Genomic DNA, 20267 nt, shown 5'->3' on the forward strand with positions numbered 1-20267 from the left:
AAGCGAAGCTCTGGGACACATTGGTGGGGTTGTCTGTCCAGGGAGGTCTGGTTGGCATCCTGCTAGCATCTGGAACCTGGTGGCTGAAGAGAGAGTTAACATACAAAACCAAACAGTTGACCAATCATGGATCTACAAGCTGAAATAGTGCAGATGAAGAATTGGGGGGTCCTCCACTTTGTAGATAGTTAGTAGGCATATTTTAGAATGCTGTTTTAAAAGATTTTTCTACCAAGATTCGGGCAGTAGTGCAGTGGGTTAAGCGCACATGGAGCAGAGTACAAGGACCGGTAAGGATCCAGTTCAAGCCTCCAGCTCCCCACCTGCGGGGGGGGGGGGGGAAGAGGGGGTGCTTCACAGGTGGTGAAGCAGGTCTGCAGGTATCTGTCTTTCTCTCCCCCTCTCTGTCTTCCCCTCCTCTTTCATTTCTCTCTGTCCTATCCAACAACGATGACATCAATAAGAACAACAATAATAACTACAACAATAAAACAAGGGCAACAAAAGGATTAATTAATTAATTAACTAATATTTTTCAGAAAATATATTTTCTACCACTTATCTCCTGACCTGGTCCCGTACAGTGGAGTGTGCTGACACCCATAAGAAACTATGAACATATGACAATTACAGTCTTGTAAAACATCAGATCCTTGACAAATTGATAAATATTAGTAAATATGTGTACAGACTTTCAATCATTTCCATGACAAACTGATTAATAATATCATATATATAAACAAATCACTTTATGAAGATACAGACAAGAGCCCACATAGATCCATGTTTAAACACTTTCATCAGCTATTCAAGCTATTGAAGTGTGTTTCTTTCATAGGGAGATGGAGGCAAATCAGACAGTGGTTACAGAGTTCATCCTACTGGGATTTCCAGTTGATTCAAAGATTCAGCTTCTTCTCTTTGGATTCTTCTTCCTGCTCTATGTTTTCACCCTGCTGGGGAACGGAGTCATCCTGGGGCTCATCTTCCTGGACTCCAGACTTCACACCCCCATGTACTTCTTCCTCTCACACCTGGCTTTGGTTGACATAGCCTATGCCTGCAACACGGTGCCCCAGATGTTGGTGAACCTCCTAGACCCAGCTGAGACCATCTCCTTTGCTGGCTGCCTCACACAGACCTTTCTCTTTTTGACCTTTGCACACACTGAGTGCCTTCTCCTTGTGGTGATGTCCTATGATCGCTATGTGGCCATCTGCCACCCTCTCCAATATCCTGTCATCATGAGCTGGAGAGTCTGCATCACCTTGACCGTGACCTCCTGGATCATTGGAATCCTTCTGGCTTTAGTACATCTGGTGTTACTCCTACCCTTGCCCTTCTGTGGTGCCCAGAAAGTTAACCACTTCTTCTGTGAAATTATCGCTGTTCTCAAGCTTGCCTGTGCTGATACTCACATTAATGAGCTCATGGTTTTGGCTGGAGCTGTGTCTGTACTGGTTGGACCATTCTCCTTAATTGTGCTATCATACATTCATATTCTGTGTGCGATTCTAAAGATCCAGTCTGGGGAGGGACGAAAGAAAGCCTTTTCCACTTGCTCTTCCCACCTCTGTGTGGTTGGACTCTTTTATGGCACAGCCATTATCATGTATATTGGGCCCCGACATGGAAATCCCAAGGATCAGAAGAAATATCTCTTACTGTTTCATAGTCTTTTTAATCCCATGCTCAACCCACTCATCTATAGTCTCAGGAACAAAGACGTCAAAGCTGCTCTGAAGAGGATACTTGAAAAAGAGAGAACTGCATGAAAGCCTTAGAGAATAATAAATCCACTAAGTTGAAAGAGGCCCTAGAAGATACCCAGTATCCATACAGGATGCCTAGATACACTCTGGAACATCCTTTCATCTAATAATTTGCATATGACTACCTTCCAGGAAAGTCCATTCTGCTTGCTTTTCTCTGACTCTTAATATTTGAGCTATTCAAAAAAATAATAATAACATTGTCCAGTTAGCTGCCCTGTGTGCCTACTTTAATTATGTTTAGGTCAAGTACTCTAGTTAAGAATAAATTTTTTAAAAATAACTATTTTTTCTGTAATCAATTTTTGGATACAAACTTTATAGAGTAACGATAAGTATTGGCAGAAAGATTAAGATTTGTGAGAGAATTAAATGATAATCTAGTCATTATTATTTTATTTTTTACTTTATGATAGTGGTTAATGGATTACAATATAGTCATTTACACAGAAGTAAAATGCCTCACCTCCTTACCACCCCACCTCCACTCCCATACCACCCCATGATATGTGTCTAGAAAACATTGTCACCCCTAACTTGGGTCCTTTCCATCATCATGAACCATGACCCAAAATCCTCCTTCACACATCTGCCTTTCCATCCTGCCCAAGTCCATTGCTGTGGTGCAATATGCCACACCCAGTCTAAGGTTCACTTTGTGTTTTCTCTTCCTGTCATTGGTACTTTTACCCCTCCATATAACACAGCTGAGTAGTTTAATTCTCCATTAGTAGATCTACATTAAAATATTTATTTTCAGGGGGTTGAGTGGTAGTGCAGGGGTTAAGCACACATGATGCAAAGCACAAGGACAGGCATAAAGATCCTGGTTCAAGCCCCCAACTCCCCACCTGCAAAGGAGTCACATCACAAGCAGTGAAGCAGGTCTGCAGGTGTCTATCTTTTTCTCCCCCTCTCTGTCTTCCTCTCCTCTCTCCATTTCTCTCTGTCCTATCCAACAACAACAACAACAATAATAACAACTATAACAACAATAAAGAAAACCAAGGGTAACAAAAGGGAAAATCAACAAAAAAATTTTAAAAATGTATTTTCATTCCTATGCTAGCTAGTGGTACTTTAAAAGGCAGAGTCAACTAAAAATGGGAAGAACATGAGTCACAGCTTCAAGAGAAAGATAATTAAAAATGGAAGTGACTAGTCTAACAACAACAAACTCCCCCAAGCTGTCATGCTAGTAAACTTATAGATATACTGGAATTCTCTTCTCATTGTCTTTGCTTGTGGAGTACAGACAGATATTTGAGGAACGAAAAGTTAAGGAGAAGAGTAGAGAATGGAGACAACTAAAAGCCCCTGAAAGAACTATATATTTTTAGGGCCAGGTGGTGGCACATTCAGTAAAGCATACATGATGCCATGGTCAAGGAACCGGGTTCAAGCTCCTGGTCCCCACCTGCTGGGGTGCCGGTGGGGGGGAAGCTTAAGGAGCAGTGAGGCAGTACCACAATTCTCTCTCTCTCTCTCTCTCTCTCTCTCTCGCTCTCTCTCTCTCTCTCCTATCTCCTTGTACCTCAGCTTTTATCAAGAAGAAAATTATAAAAAATAAAAATAAAAAAAGAAGAACCAAGAGTCGTGGAGTCATGTTGCAGACACGGTAGGAAAAATAGTTTCCTTCAGTAGGTTGGTGAATAGCCTCTCATGAAAAACATTCAGAACTAAAGATGAACATCCTGACAAGAACAAAGTGCCATTGCGGTGATTACTAGATGACCAAGGACACTGGGGATCAGCAGGACATTTTCTACCTTAAATTACAAGACTTGAGCTATACTAGATAATTGTTTTACTCTATTGTAAAACTTTCTTGCCCGCAAGCCATTTCATTGAGTTAATAGTGATTTGCAGATAGTTGTTGATACATTGGCTCACTTTATCTTCCCTTGTAAATATGAAGCTTTTGTACTTAACTATAAAGTGATATTAGACACTTCAGGAGAGGTAAAAAAAAAGGATATATGAAGACTTCCCCCCCTTTCTCAAATTGTAAACCAAGCCTGGTAAATAGTTAAACTATTACTTATGGTAAATAATTTACTTTTAAAATAAAGTGGTTTCGTGCAGAGCATGTTTTTAAATGTCAAAGGACATGAGTTTCTTTCTTATAAGCCATCCCCATTATAAGGCCCTCCCTTGTACATTACAGTAAATAAAGATTTAAAACCCTTGCATTTGGAGTTCAAATATGACTGATATTTACACATTTTTAGTTTCTAGATGTGGAAACTTATAAAATTTATTTGAATTCTCTGGAACTTAGATTTATTATGTGTGAAAGGAGGCTCATTAATAACAAGGTCACAGACTTTCTGAATATGAGTTTCCTTAGATTCTTTTTCTTTCTGTCTGGGGCAGGCAGTGGTGCACCTGGTTGAAACTCAAGGACCTGCACAAGGATCTGGTTTAAAGCCCCCGCTCCCCACCTGCAGGGGGATGAGGACATTTCAAAAGCAGTGAAGCAGGTCTGCAGGTGTCTATCTTTCTCGCTCCTTCTTTCTCTCTCCCTCCTCTCTGAATTTCTCTCTGTCTTTTCGAATAAAATGGGGGGAAAATTGCCTCCAGGAGCAGTGGATTTGTAAAGCCAGCACTGAGCAAGCCCCAGTGATAACCCTGGAGCAACAAAACAAAACAACTTTTGACCCCATTAGTCCTTGCTTTGTGTTTTACTACCAAAAACTCTTCTTAAGTCCCTTCTAATTATCTTTAAGTTAGACATGCCACCTCCTTCTCTTAGTTTCTTAGCCTGGAATGTGAAACCTTTTAGTTTCTTCTGGTCTTTGGATGAAATACACCTCATCATCTCCTCACCTCTTCCAGCCTTTCTAAGAAAACTTTTCGTTTTTTATTATTCATTCTTTTTTTATATATATATAGTCAGAGAGAGAAATAGAGAAGAAAGGAAGGATTGAGAGGAAGAGAAAGGGAGACACTTGTAGCACTGCCTTACCAGTCATGAAAATTCTCCCCTGTAGATGGGGATTTGGAGCCTGAACCTGGACTCTTGCACACTGTAACACTTGCTCTGTCTGGCGTATCAACACATCCTTCTTTTTCCTTTAAAATGAACTGCTATTCCAGGAAATCTCTAAATTACCCCCATCCAGCTCAATTGTACTTCCTTTGAGCTAAATTAGCACCAGCAATTAAACACAAAGCAATTAACTTAATGAAAATCATCCTTAAAACGGAGGCCAGGTTCTGACACACCTAGTTCAGTGCATGTTACAGTGCTTAAGAATAGTTCAAGTTCCTGGCCTTCACCTGCAGGGGGGGAGCTTCACAAACAGTTCACAGCTCTAGGTCTTTTGTTTTTCCTCTCAGTCTTTCTCTGTCTTTATCCAATAAATAAAAATGTATATTTTTTAAATAAAACATTGTTAAATTACACACGCACACACACATATTTGTGTTGCTTTTTTTTTACTGGATACTGAACACCGAAGTAGAACAGAACATAGTTCTCACTAATGCTTTCATTACTAAGGACCTAATAATTTGCATTTGTGTGTGTGTGTGTGTGTGTGTGTGTGTGTGTTTAGCAATTTGGAATCGAATTTCTCCAGAGTTTGTGCGACATTTGTTATTTCCTATGAAAAGGAAGACTGTGAAGGATGGAGTTGATCATTTATAAATTATGTGAAATTGTGGTCTGGGAGGTGGCACAGTGATAAAGCTTTGGACTCTTAAGCATGAGGTCATGAGTTCGATCCCCAGCAACACAAATGCCAGAGTTATGTCTGGTTCTTTCTCTCTCCTCCTATCTTTCTCATTAATAAATCTGTTGTTTTCGACGGACTATGTTGTTTTCGCCGGGCTGGCTTCACGGGCAGGTAACAGATGACCAGGGACTCATGGCTGGGTTGTACGCAGTATCACTTTATTCATGCAGGACGCAGCACAATCTAAGATGAGCTAAGCTAAACTCAAGTACCCTAAAACTCACAATGCTGTCTTTATATACTTGCCAAGTAGGGTGGAAACAGGATGTGACATAGAGAGGGTGGAGAGAAAAGTGACTGGTGAAAATCAGAGTGTGACAAGGAGGGGGCAGAGCAGGCGAGAATTCTATCACTGAACCACCAATGCCCTGGAGTGCTTTATGTAAATGTAAAAGTGATTTATGTAAATAGACCAAAGCTTTGAATGGGATTAAATCTATCCCTATATAGGCATATGGTTAAGCAGAAGCCAGGGGGAGCTGGCATACTATCCAACATAAATCAATCAATAAAATCTAAAAAAGAAAACCAACCAAATTATTGAAATCTAGGCATTTTTGCATTGGATAAAAGGCACAAAGTTGCAGGATTTCTGTTTTTCTCTAGCACAGTGGGGTCTTTATTTTGCCTTGTGTTGCTTCAAATTCATAGGCCTTGTGTTGTAAAGTCATGATATCTATACAGTAGATATGACCAATAATAGGTAATATTTGCTCTCATTCACTGGGATGTCTTCTTATTGTGGTTACAGTTGCTTTAGCTACACAGAAGGCTTTCAGTTTGATGTAATTCCATGTGTTTTGCTTTTGCTTTCCTTGATATTAGACTCTAGTCAACAATTTTTGACTTATTATTGAGAGGGAACAAATTTATTATTATTATAATTTTTATTTATAAAATGGAAATACTGACAAGGCTGTAGGATGGAGGGGTACAATTCCATACAATTTCCACCACCAGAGTTCTGTATTCCCTCCCCTCCCTTGAAAGCTTTCCTATTCTTTGTCCCTCTGGGAGTATGGACCCAGGGTCATTGTGGGGTGCACAAGGTGCAAGGTCTACGGCTTCTGTAACTGCTTCCCCGCTGAACATGGGCATTGACAGGTGGATCCATACTCCCAGCCTGTCTCTCTCTTTCCCTAGTGGGGCAGGGATCTGGGGAAGAAGGGCTCCAGGACGCATTGGTGGGGTCGTTTGCCCAGGGAAGTCAAGTTGGCGTCACGGTATCATCTGGAACCTGGTGGCTAAAAAAGAGTTAAGATATAAAGCAGAGCAAATTGTTGAGTAATGATGAACCCAAAGACTGGAATAACGCAGATGAAGACACACAATAGTTTGCAGTGAGTCAATAAATGCAGCAAGCAAGTAGAAAGATCTAAAAAGACACCTAAAAAGTACCTAGTGAAATAGTATCTACCTCCTCACCTACTTCCTATTATACTTCCTTCAATCACCCCAAAGCTAACCTTGTCAGATAGAGTAAGAACTACAAAAGTTGAATAAGGGCAAGAGACTGGCATAGTTTAAGGATGACTCTTCAGTCACTATCAGGCCACCCCATCACCTGGGACCCTAGTCATGGAGTCCTGGGATTCCCATATAGACATGATGGGCCTAGACCTCTAACAGATCCCTCTCACCACTGTCACTGGACATCTCCATCAGGAACAACATTACTATGATAAAGTAACAGGTGAGGTAACTATAACATAAATCTGACTTTATCTGAGTGGAAACATTCTGGTCTCATCACATCCTATGAAAACACAAATTCATACAAATCCCAAACAAATAAATAAAATATTCCCATGACACAATGAGGGAACAAAATGAGTAGTTATGGGAATGTACTCATTGGCTCAGCAGTCATTAAGAAAGTTACAGAAGTCATTAAGAAAGTTGTTTCTCTGGAGACAACACTGATAAAGGAAGTATCACAAGGTCTTGTTCTAGAATCATTATTTGTGTCTATAGGGAAGGAGTTGTGTTCAAACGATAATAGGACAAGCTTTATTTACAGAATCAAGTTCATAATCGTTCCTAGGTAGGAACTGTGCATCTGGAGTTCATGACCCATGAGATCCCTTTAGAGATGAAAGTAAGCCCCATCTTTATTCTCTATGACATTTCTTGTCGCCTAAGCCCATGTTTGGAGGGGAAAAAAAGAAAGAAAAGAAAAACAACACAGATTTCTTAGTGTTAGGGTCTTACAGGTGGGAATTTAAAAGGGGATATGAAGAAATCACTGGCTGTAGGTATTAGTGACTAAATGCCCTGCAGCATGGTATTAATTCTGTTTTTATAAATAGGATGCTGAATGGATTTGAGAAACTACTCATCCCTGTGAAATGGCCAAAATGCCCTGACCTTCCAGGACCTGAAATCTCCACTCCCTCACTGCTTTCCTGTGTTAGCTCTTCACTTTATCCTGAATGTTGAGAGAAGAGCAATCAACAAGCCATCACTGTTGGATATCACCGGGTCAAAGGGCTACAAAAGACTTCAGACATGCATGATCCCAGTCTTTCTTAAAATACAAAAACTTGGATTTACATGTAAGTGATCCTTATCCCAACTGACTGTCTCCAGCCCTGTAAGTCTAAGTCATAGACCAGGATACAGTGGAAATATAGGGAGGGGAGCTTTACATGTGGTGAGACAGGTTCCTGGTTGTTCCTCCTCTTCCTCCCCCTCCTTCATTTCCCACTCCCCTCTCAATTTCTCTCTGTTATCAAGGTAAAAAATAATTAATATAAAAACGAGCTTTGAAATGTCTAGTCTTTTGCATCTAAACTTTCTTCCTTTCTTCCTTTCTCCCTCCCTTTCTTTCTTTCTTTCTTTCTGTCTTTCTTTTTGCCACCAGGGTTAACACTGCCTGCACTATGAATTCACCTTATGTGGCAGTCATTTTTATTTCCTTTCTTTTTATTTTATTTGACAGACATAGGTCCTCTGAGTTCTCCTTTTTTTTTTTTTTTGCCTCCAGGATTATTGTGAAATCCACTGCTCCTCGAGGCCATTCTTTCCATTGTGTGGCCCTTGTTGTTATTATTATTGTTGCCATTGCTATTGTTGTTGTTGGATAGAACAGAGAGAAATCAAAATAGACACATGTAGACTTGCTTCATGACTTGTGAAATGATTCTCCTGCAGGTGGGGAGCCAAGGGTTCGAACCAGTATCCTTACGCCCCATAAAATTAAACAGAAAAAAAAAAATCATTGTTCAATTTTATTGAAAATTTAGATTCACAAAAAAATATTTCAAAAGTTGGAGTTATAGTAAATTATTTAACTAACATTTTATTTAATATAGTGGACATTTCATCTTTATTTATTTTATCTTTATTTTATTTATTATTACAAATAATATTTTTATTTAAATTATCAACTTTTTTCTTTGTATCTCAATTTATTTACTTTTCTTCATTGGAATTTAGTTGATTCTTATTTGCCTATAAATAGTGGCATGAAGAGAAATAATCTTTCATTCTTTTTTCTTTTTCTTTTTTTTAAAAATATTTATTTATTTATTCCCTTTTGTTGCCCTTGTTTTATTGTTGTGGTTATTATTATTGTTGTCATTGTTGTTGGATAAGACAGAGAGAAATGGAGAGAGGAGGGGAAGACAGAGAAGGGGATTGAAAGATAGACACCTGCAGACCTGCTTCACTGCCTGTGAAGTGACTCTTCTGCAGGTGGGGAGCCTGGGCTCAAACCGGGATCCTTACTCGGTCCTTTCGCTTTGCGCCACCTGCGCTTAACCCCTGTGCTACAGCCTGACTCCCTTTTTTTTTTGTTTGTTTGTTTGCCCCAGGGTTATCACTGGGGCTTGGTGCCTGCAGTACAAATCCACTGCTCCCAGAGGCCATTTTCCCCCATTTTCTGTTGTTATTAGATAGGGCAGAGAAAAATCAAGACAGGAAGGGAAGATAGAGAGGGGAAGAGAAAGACAGACACCTGCAGACCTGCTTCACCGCTTGTGAAGCAGCCTCCTGCAGATGGGGAACCAGAGGCTCCAACTGGGATCCTTGAGCTGGTCCTTGTGCTTTGCACCATGTGCACTTAACTGGCTGCGCTATTGCCTGGTCCAAGAAACTTTAAAGCTATCTTTAAAGCTACAAGTTTATTTATAGCCATAAGTGTTCCATTAAGCTTTATTCAAGAAGTGATGTTTAGGGGCTGGACAGTGATGCATCTGGTTGAACACACACACTGGCGTGTGCAAGGACCCAGGTTAGAGCCCTGCTCCTCACCTGCCAGGGGAAAACTTCATGTGCAGTGAAGCAAGTCTGCAGATACCTATCTTTCTCTTTCTCTCTCTCTAAGGTTTTTATTACCTTTTATTCATTTATTGGATAGAAACAGAAGCAATTACAGAAGCCAGATCTTCCACCTTCTGCATCCCACAATGACCCTGGGTCCATGCTCCCAGAGGGATAAAGAATAGGAAAGCTATCAGGGGAGGGGACGGGATACGGAGCTCTGGTGGCAGGAATTGTATGGAGTTGTAGCCCTCGCATAGTATGGTCTTGTCAGTGTTTCCATTTTATAAATTAAAAAAGAAAGAAAAGAAAAATGAGATGTCATGCAGACACAGGCAGTGCCAAAGACCAATCCTGGGACTTCATGTACGCAAGTCTAACACTTTCTTTTATTTTTTATTTTTATTTTAATGTATTTATTTATAAAATGGAAACACTGACAGTACCATAGCATAGGACAAGAGGGGTACAATTCTGACCACCAGAGCTCTGTATCCTCTCCCCTCCCCTGATAGCTTTCCTGTTCTTTATCCCTCTGGGAGCATGGACCCAGGATCATTGTGGGATGCAGAAGGTGGGAGGTCTGGCTTCTGTAATTGCTTCCCCACTGAACATGGGTGTTGGCAGTTCGAGCCATACTCTCAGGCTGTCTCTCTTGCAAGACTGACACTTTATATCCATTCTATCAAAGATTATAAAGTTTTAAAGTCAATACCAAATTAAGAAGCTATATAGACAGGATTTTTGATGGAGATCAATGTGTAGAAAATCACGTAAGAAATAAGTAAGAAGGTAAGGACGAAACATATAGGAACAGAGAACACTGCTGACTCATGTTTTATCATGGGACAAAGAAGGCCAGCATGCCTAAGAAACAAAGTAGCTTTTCTTTTTCTTTTTTTTCTTAATTTCGTTATTGGGGGGATTCATGTTTTACAGCTGACAGTGAATACAATAGTTTGTACATGCATCACATTTCTCAGTTTTCCACATAACAGTACAACCTCCACTAGGTCCCAAAACTTACCTCTTACTGCAAGCACTTTGACAGTGTCATCGCCCTTCAAACCACTTTAACAATCCAGATACATACCTTCAGAGGAGAACCAGAACACTTCAATGTTCTGACACAATTGATACATTACACAGATGTGTAACCTATGATCCACAACACATGATAAAGAGTTTTGGATATTAATGCATGTGGTTGAGTTAGCAAGACAGCCCATCTTGGACAGTGGCTGATTTACCATGTGCTTGGCCCAAATTTGAGATTGACTTTTCCCACCTGTGTGTGTGTGTGGGGGGGGGGGGTGGGTAGGATGGAGAGATTCATAAGCAGCAAAGAAGGTCTGCAGGGGTCTAGCTTTCATTCTCCCCATCTATGTCCCCCCTCTCTTCTCTATTTCTCTCAGACCTATCCAATAAAATATAAAAATGTGTCCACCAAGAGCAACGGATTTGTAGTGCAGGTACCAAGCCTCAGGGATAGCAACCCCCCACCCCGAGACAAAAAACAAAAACAAAAACCCATCACTGCCATGATGAAAAAGTCTTCTGCACTGTATTGTGTTGTCCTTTCTTTTCTGCCTCTATTTCTCCCTCTCTCTATCTCTCTATTAGTAAAAAAAGGGCATACAGATTGGTGAAGTTCTAGTAATGGAAAAAACTACAGAAATATATGATATGATATATTATACAGAATATAAGTATGATCTTTCTTTTTACTATTGCTTAATTTGAGCCGGTGACATTTTTTTTATTTGTATGAATTCCTTGAATGAATTTTATGACACATCAAAATTAAACTCTGAGGGAACAGGAACACCCAGCAGATCATGCACATTACTTTACACAAGGAACCTGGCTCAGGCCCTGTAGGGAAATTGTGAGGCATGGTTGAGCATGGTGTGGGACCTCCTATTGAAAAGTGGGAGCCTGGATGGCATGACCTTTCTGTCAGTCTCTCTCTACTTGAGATCGAGTGTGGAAGAAAACAACCATCAGGAAAAAGTTCCTTCTGTCAGTCTCTCTGCCTCACAAAAGACTCTGCATGCAGCCCATTTCCTTATTCCCAAACCAGTTGGTTCGTTTACTCAGAGATTAATAAAAGTCCATCTTCTCTGATCACATTGTTCTCCTCTGTCAAATTATAACCAGGGACATTCTCCTTACTCCTCCACCCCCTCCAGTCCTTTTAATCTTACATGATCTACTTAAGGCTCCTCTCTGTCTGCTGGTTATTGATAACCCTACTTTCTTTGTTCCTTTGATCAACTAAACCCCTTGTTCAACATTTACTAGGAATGCTCTGACCTTTTCCCAATCCCCTACTTCTCTTTGTCCCTCTTCTCCCAAACCATATATGGAATGGGTAACTTACTTCCTCCCCTTATAAACACTACTTATAAACCCTACTTCCAACCCCTTATAATCCCTACTTTGTTGTTCAATAAACAGATTGTGCATGAAACATTCCCCTAGTGGTCTCTTGTTGCGTCTTTAGCTACAAACAAAACGTAAGATCCAATTGGCTCACTCCTACTACCCCGGAACATTTCTTCTGGGCCCCCACAACTGGTGCACAACAGAGCGAGTAAGCCAAGAGTTTATGCCTGGGAAGTGGGCCCCCCCATGAAAAGTCCAACAAGGCCCCTTGTCCCGATAAACAACGGTGAAGTTTCTCAAATAGTGGAGCAGTGACTCAGGTGCCTCTCTTTCTCTCTAATTCTCTCCTCCCTCTCTCTCTCTCTCTCCTTCCCCCCCCCTCTCACTCTCCCCTTTTCTTTCTCCATTTCTCTATCTCTCTAAGAAAGAAAAAAATAGAAAGGGAAAAATGGCCACCATGAATCATCATTTAAGTATCAAATACCAGTGATAAACCTGGTGTCAATTGATCAATCAATTGGTCAATCAATCATTGTGGCTGTAAAGCTGGTGCACCAGTGGGGCACTATACTTCAAAGCTTAATGTCTTGTATTTAATTTTTAACACTACTAAATGCAGACTCATCCTCTAGTTCTCTTGGTCTATGTTACTCAGATGCAACAATAAATACATTTAAAAAGGCTGTGAGTTGTCTATCTAAATACCCATCCATAGCATCCAGTAAATAATGTATTCCCTGATTATCCTGCAGCTCTGACTTCCTGCTCCACATGTGGGCTCACTGCTCCTTGCACAGGAGCATGGAGACCAACCAGACCTCCTGGATCACAGAAGTCACCCTGCTGGGATTCCAGGTCAACCCAGCACTGGAGATTTTCCTCTTTGGACTGTTTTCTGTCTTTTTCAGCCTCACTCTTCTGGGAAATGGGGTCATCCTGGGGCTCATCTGCTTGGATTCTAGACTACACACCCCCATGTACTTCTTCCTCTCCCACCTGGCTATCATTGACATGTCCTATGCTTCCAACAACGTCCCCAAGATGTTGTCCAATCTTGTGAGTCAGAAGAAAACCATCTCCTTTGTTCCCTGCCTCATGCAAACATTTCTGTATGTGGCCTTTGCTGCCACAGAGTGCCTGATACTAGTGGTGATGTCCTATGATCGGTACGTGGCCATCTGCCACCCTCTGCATTACACCGTCATCATGAACTGGAGAGTGTGCACAATCCTAGCTGCCACTTCCTGGGTGTTCAGCTTCCTCTTGGATCTGGTCCATTTATTCCTCATCCTGAGACTACCCTTCTGTGGCCCTCATGAAATCAACCACTTCTTCTGTGAAATCCTCTCTGTCCTTAAGCTGGCCTGTGCTGACACAACACTCAACCAGCTCGTCCTTTTTGCGGCATGTGTCTTTATACTAGGAGGGCCCCTGTGCTTGGTATTGTCCTCCTATGCTCGCATCCTGGTGGCCATCCTCAGGATCCAGTCAGGGGAGGGACGCAAGAAGGCCTTCTCCACCTGCTCCTCCCACCTCTGCGTGGTGGGGCTCTATTTTGGCAATGGTGTTGTCATGTATATGACCCCCAAATCTCACCATCCTGAAGAACAACAGAAAGTCCTATCCCTATTTTACAGCCTCTTCAACCCTATGCTGAACCCTCTTATCTATAGCCTGAGGAATGCAGAGGTCAAGGGAGCCCTGAGGAGATTCTTGGCAAAGAAGAGATTAGTATGAGGAGGGTTTACCATGTCCTGAGTATCATTTTGTTCTGTTTTATTTAATAAATGCTACATTATATATTTTGACTCAGAATAATATATAATAGTAAATTCCCTCTCTCTCTGTCTCTCTCTCTCTCCCTCCCTCACTCCCTCCCTCTTTCTATGATTTCATTGGGGTTGGTCACTGGTTTATAGTACAGCTATTGACAAATAGATAGAATTTCTCATCTCCCCATGATAGATGTCTGAAGAACACTCCCATGCTGAACTGAGGTTCCTTGCACCCAGGATCCCAGCACCCTCTCCAACCCCTCCTGTCCTATCCTTCCCCAGAGTCTTTTGTTTTGGTGCTTTGCTCCACACTCAGGCCAAGAATCACTTTGTGTTTACCCTTTCTGTGCTTGTTTCTTAAGTTTCACTCAGTAAGTGAAGTTTTCACTTCCATTGTTTGTCCACCTCTATCTCTCATTCTTTCTCTTTTGCGATGGCAAGCAGGCACTCTTACCATTTGATATATTGATATCAATCTTTAGAAATGATGAAAGAGAAAACTGCAGCATAATATTTTTGTGTGGGTGAACAGATGCATATATCATTTAACAGTATAGATGAAAATTTAAAACTGGACTGAAGACTGCACAATAAGACCTGAAACCATAAATACACAGAAGACATAGATGACATACTCCTGCACTCAATTGTAGAGATGCTTTTGAAGACTACACTAACTGCAAGAAAATCAGAAGTGAAAAGAAATAGACAAAATATATAAACAAGGGGCTACATAGTGGACCAGCCAGTTGACTATAACTGTCACAAAATACAGACACTACCCATACAACTCAACAACAAAGAACAAAACACCTGTAAGTAAACTGACAGAGACCCAGAAGATCCCAACTCTACACTTGATGCAACTCTAGACTTGGTGCATGAGGACCCAACTATGATCCTTGCAGTCTCCTAGGCTAAAAAAAAATGCTCTGGTTCTTTCCCTCTCTCATTGTAATAAATAAAGACACACATCTTAAATGATTATTTACTCTGTACTTATTAATGCTGTTTGTTACTTATTAATAAATATTTACATCCAGCATGAAAGTGCCAGAGCATCTCTGTGTTTCATGTGATGCCAGGGGCCAAGTCAGGACCTTCTGCTTGAGAATCCAACACTTTACTGATTGTACCACCTCCAGGCAAAAAAAAAAAAAGAAAGAAAAGAAAAGAAATATGTAGTAACTACTTGACAAAAACATTTTCTCCTCTGAAGATAACTATATCTGAAATAATAACAGGATCAATGAAACCCCTACTCTAAGATACCAAGAAATCACAGCCTACACAATCATAAACGAGGAATCAGAGTGTAAAGTCAACCTTAGATGTTAAAATAAATATTGAGAGAACTTAATCTATATCATGTACTTTGATTTTGTTTAGTGCACCAGAGATATTCTTGTGTCATTTAATTGCAAACAAATACAAGCATTCACAAATCCCAAGCAAATATACATAAAATTCTCATGGGATAAAAAAAGAGAAGAGTGAATAAACATGGAATGCACTCATTAGTTCACCTGAAAATAAGGAGTACCAAGCTCTAGCTCTCTAGGGAGAATGTCAATAGAGGTATGAGAACAACTTGTCCTTGAATCATTACTTGTGTCTGCAGGAAAGGATTTTGGTCAAGTGATAACAGGAAAAGTCTTCATTTACAGAAACAAGTCTATGGTGAAGTATTTTGATGGAAGTTCTCTATCCAGGATTCAGTGCCCTCTGAGACTCCTTTAGAGAGGAGGACCAAGCTCAACCTTACCTCTTTGTGAGATTTCTTGTTAACAAATACACCATTTGAAGAAAGAACACAGGTTACACCAGCACCTGTAAAAGTAGTCCTTTAGTTTTTAGAAGGGCATTGCAGGTGGGGATGGGGAAGGATAGAATAAGAAATGACTTTCTGCTTCTAGCTAGGAGTGAAATGATGTCTTTTTGTATGATCCTAAGTCTCTTTCTAGAAATCAGGTGCTGAGTGGGCTTTAGAGACTCTATATATCCCCAAGCAGTGGTCAAAAGGCTCTGAAACTCCCCAAACCCTCAGCCCTCAGCTTTTCATTGTCCTCATGTGTCTATGAGAAATGGCTTTGTCCTGACTGTGTCAGAGAAGAGGAGTCTCATGCAAGGAAAGAGAAGACCGCCTATGTAGTGCTACAAAGACTTCTGGGACACGAGGCCCTTGTGCTGTTCCTTGACCTTACAGCTAGAGGTAAGAAATGTATTCTCCTCCCTACTAGAACCTGCCTTCACAGATTCTCAGTCTTTGCACAAATAGAATCCACTTTTCACTTGTCCAGAAGATACATGAGTTTGTCTTACAGGGTGATCTAAGTGCAGCCTGTGTAGAGCCTCGTTGTGACCCTAAGTTTAGCGGTTGAATATTTTTTTCTAACATGTTACCCTGTGATTAAGAAATCTAGATATAATGATGGTCTTCAAATCCTTAATTATATTATTGTCCCTTGGTAAATGTCCTATTGATGTGATGCTATTTAACCCCATCTCCTGTCTTTGGATGTGGATTGGAATGTTTTGTTTTTAATTTTTTTATTATCTTTAATTTAAAGAAATAATTTTTAATATTTGTTTATTATTGGATAGAGACAGAAAGAAATTGAAAAGAGAGGGGAAATAGAGAGGAAAAGAGACAGAGGGACACCTGTATCCCTGCTTCATCTCTTGTTAAGTTTTCCCCCTGCAGGTGGGGACCAGGAGCTTATACCTGGATCCTTACACACTGTAGTGTGTGTGTGCTTAACCAGGTGCACCATTGCCTGGTCCCTTTTTGTATTACCTTTATTTATTGATTGCATAGAGACTGCAGAAATTGGTAAAATGGGGGGAGATAGAGAGAGGTAAAGACAGAGAGGTACTTGCAGCCCTACTTCACCACTTATAAAGCTTTCTCCTTGCAGGTAGGGACCAGGGGCTTAAATCCTGGTCCTTGTGCCTTATAACATGTGTATTCAGCCAGATCCACCACCACCCAGTCCCTTGGAGTGTAATATTTTGCCAATTTTGTGGAATAAGAAAGTAGTAGAGCTGTCAGAAAACTTATCTTCAGAAAAGAGAAATTTGGGGCTGGAGAGACAGTGTAATAGTTATGCAAAAGGCTTTCATGCTTAAGCCTCTGAGGTCCGAGGTTCAGTTCCCGGCACCATCGTAAGCCAGGACTGAGTAGTGCCTGTTCTGTCTCTCCCTGTGTGTGTATCTTTTACTTTGTGTCTCTCTTAATAAAATGAAATAAAACATTAATATATATATTTGAACCCAAGCTTGGACTCAGAATTCAGGTTTTTGCGCTTACTTTTTTGTCATCTATGTTACTTGTAATTTCTGAGTTAGCACAAACATAGGGGGATGTACTGCCTTGTACCTCTGTACTTACAGTCCATCCAGACTCTCACCTGAGTTTGTTGACAGCCAACATAGGGTCCCAGTCTCCTTCCATGGTGTTTCTCTGTTTCTCACAAGAATACATGGCAATGTCTGTCTTTTGAATTGCCCTTCAAGACTGAAATATGTATCTATTACACTAAGGTATTTTCCATCTCTTCAAATTGTCTTTTGAACTGAATTTCAGAAATCAATATAGACAAACATCAGTGGACATGAGAGTAAAATGTTTCATTTAAACACCAGAAAAACACAAAACAAGATGATCACAATACAGCTAAAACATCAGTTTGTAATCTTACAGGTAGTTAACATAAAAGAAATTTTAAAAATGTGTTTCAAGAATGATAAATGAAAAGGATTTGGAAGATGGGTCAACAGTATAAAACAGGAGTTGTCTGAGGCCCTAAAAGGCCTGGGTTCAATATGAGCATTACTCTTATCTCTTCCTTTCTCTCATAAAATATATAAATATATCTTTTCTAAAAAATTAAATATATTAAGATATTACATTGTTGTAATTTTAAAGGTATGTAAAGGGCTGAGGAAGACAGCATAATGGTTGTGCAAAAGATTTTTGTGCCTGAGGCTTTGAGAACCTTGGTTCAATCACCAGTCATGAGTGCATAGTCTGAAACAAGCCTGGGTATTTCTCAGTAAAAAAATAGATACATGTACAATATTTTAATACATTAAAATCGTTCCTTATGTTAAGTAGAAAATAGTAGCTGCTACAATACTAAAATTCAAAGATAAACTTGAGAATCTTAAGGTTGTTTTTTTTTTTTCTCCAGGGTTACTGCTGGGGCTCAATGCCTGCACTACAAATCCACGGCTCCTGGAGACCATTTCTTCCCTTTTGTTGCCCTTGTTGTTTATCATTGTTGTTGTTGTTGTTGTTATTGATCTTGCTGTCATTGTTGGATAGGATAGAAAGAAATCGAGCGAGGACGGGAAGACAGAGAGGGAGAGAAAGATAGACACCTGCAGACCTGCTTCACCACTTGTGAAGTGACCCCCTGCAGGTGGGGAGCCAGGAGCTCCAACCAGGATCCTTAAGCTGTTCCTTGCACTTGGTGCCATGTGCTACCACCCAACCCACTTAAGTTTTTACTAAAAGATAAATTTAGGGCTGGAGAGGCAGCATAGTGGTATGGCAAAGATATTCATGAGGTCTCAGAGTCCCAAGTTTAATCCCCAGCACCAGCATAAGGTAGAGCTAAGCAGTGCTTTGGTCTTTCTGTTCTCTCTCTCTCTCTCTCTCTCTCTCTCTCTGTGTGTGTGTGTGTGTGTGTGTCTCACTCTCTCTATTTCTCTTTCTCTCAAATAAAATATTTTAAAAGAATAATTTACATTATCTTCTAATGCTGCTTTCAGATTTGAAACTTTAGTCTTATTTTAAAATAAAGATAGTTCTGAAGGATCAGTGACAAAGCACCTGGATGAGAGCACACATGGCCATGCACAAGGACAGGGGTCAAGGACTTAGTACTCAGTTGCAGAGGAAAAGCTTTTTGAGTTGTGAAGCAGTGTTGCAGTTGTCACTCCTCTCTCCCTCCCACTCTCTCTCTCCCTTCCCGTCTCAGAGCTCTCTCTGTCTTATCAAAGAAATAAAAGGAAATTTGGCTGCCAGAAATGATAGTGGATTGGTGCAGGCATGAAGCCCCAGCAATAAATCTGATGAAAGAAAGAAAGAAAGAAAGAAAGAAAGAAAGAAAGAAAGAAAGAAAGAAAAAAAGAAAGAAAGAAAGAAAAGAAAAGATGGGCCAGGCAGTGGAGCACCTGGTAGTACACAAGGACCAAAGTTCAAGCTCCTGGGTCTTGAACTTGCACCTGCAGTTCGGAAGCTTTACAAACATTGAAAGAGCGCTGCAAGTCTCTCTCTCTCTCTCCCATCACCTCTTCTACCTTTTAAATACATCTCTCTTTCTCTTTAAAAAACAGTGTTTTGGTTTTTGATAAATTATGAAGCAGATGTAAAGAGATAGCACCAGGTTACATGGTTCTCAGGGGACGCTGCCAACCATTTTGTCATGGCAGAAAGAAAGAAAGAGAGGAAGGAAGGGAGGAAGAAAGAGAAGAAAGGAGAAAAAAGGAAAGAAGGAAGAAAGGAAGGAAGGAAGGAAGGAAGGAAGGAAGGAAGGAAGGAAGGAAGGAAAGAAGGAAGGAAAGAAGGAAGGAAGGAAGGAAGGAAGGAAAGAAGGAAGGAAGGAAGGAATGAAAGAAGGAAGGAAGGAAGGAAGGAAGGAAGGAAGGAAAGAAAGAAGGAAGGAAGGAAGGAAAGAAGGAAGGAAGGAAGGAAAGAAGGAAGGAAGGAAGGAAAGAAAGAAGGAAGGAAGGAAGGAAGGAAGGAAGGAAGGAAGGAAAGAAGGGTGGGTGGTGTCACACCTGGTTAGTGCATGTATTACCACCATGTACAAGGATTCAGGTTCAAGCCCCTGGTTCCCACCTGCAGGAGGAAAGCTTCACAAGCGGTGAAGCAGATCTTCAGGTATCTTTCTGCCTTTCTCTCCTTCTTTATCTCCCCCAGTCTCAATTTCTCTCTGTGCTATCAGGTAACATAAATAAAGTTTGGAAAAAAATGTTTTAAAATGAATGAAGAGAGGAAGAAAGGGAGAGGAAAGAAAGAGAAAATGGAAGAAATAAAGGAAGAGAGATGGGAAAGAAGGAATGGAGGGAGGGAAGAATGAAAGGGAAATTGAAAAGTGTACTTGAATCAGGAAGAAGACAGCCTTGTACCTTTATATCTTGGAATAAGATCCCCCCCTGCAAAAAAAAAAAAAAAAAGATGAAAAGACCTATGTTGCAGGTGTTTTGCTAAGCACATCTCTTTTTAACTACTTTAATCATCAAGACTCACTGGGGGCTGGGCAGCAGCGCAGCAGGTTAAGCACACATGGTGCAAAGCACAAGGACTAGTGTGAAGAACC

The 20267-nt window shown here is 40.6% G+C and overlaps 2 protein-coding genes across 2 annotated transcripts; both read left to right on the top strand.

Annotated features, from left to right (window-relative positions):
* The first annotated feature begins 842 nt into the window (after positions 1–842).
* LOC103112841 (olfactory receptor 2A7) lies at positions 843–1775 on the top strand. Its single transcript, XM_007522327.2, has one exon. The coding sequence runs from the start codon at positions 843–845 to the stop codon at positions 1773–1775; it is 933 nt and encodes a 310-aa protein (XP_007522389.2).
* Positions 1776–12964: 11189 nt separating this feature from the next.
* LOC107522468 (olfactory receptor 2A12-like) lies at positions 12965–13900 on the top strand. Its single transcript, XM_016187806.1, has one exon. The coding sequence runs from the start codon at positions 12965–12967 to the stop codon at positions 13898–13900; it is 936 nt and encodes a 311-aa protein (XP_016043292.1).
* The last annotated feature ends 6367 nt before the right edge of the window (positions 13901–20267 follow it).

The sequence above is a fragment of the Erinaceus europaeus genome, chromosome 8 (assembly GCF_950295315.1).
Source record: "Erinaceus europaeus chromosome 8, mEriEur2.1, whole genome shotgun sequence".
NCBI lineage: Eukaryota > Metazoa > Chordata > Mammalia > Eulipotyphla > Erinaceidae > Erinaceus > Erinaceus europaeus.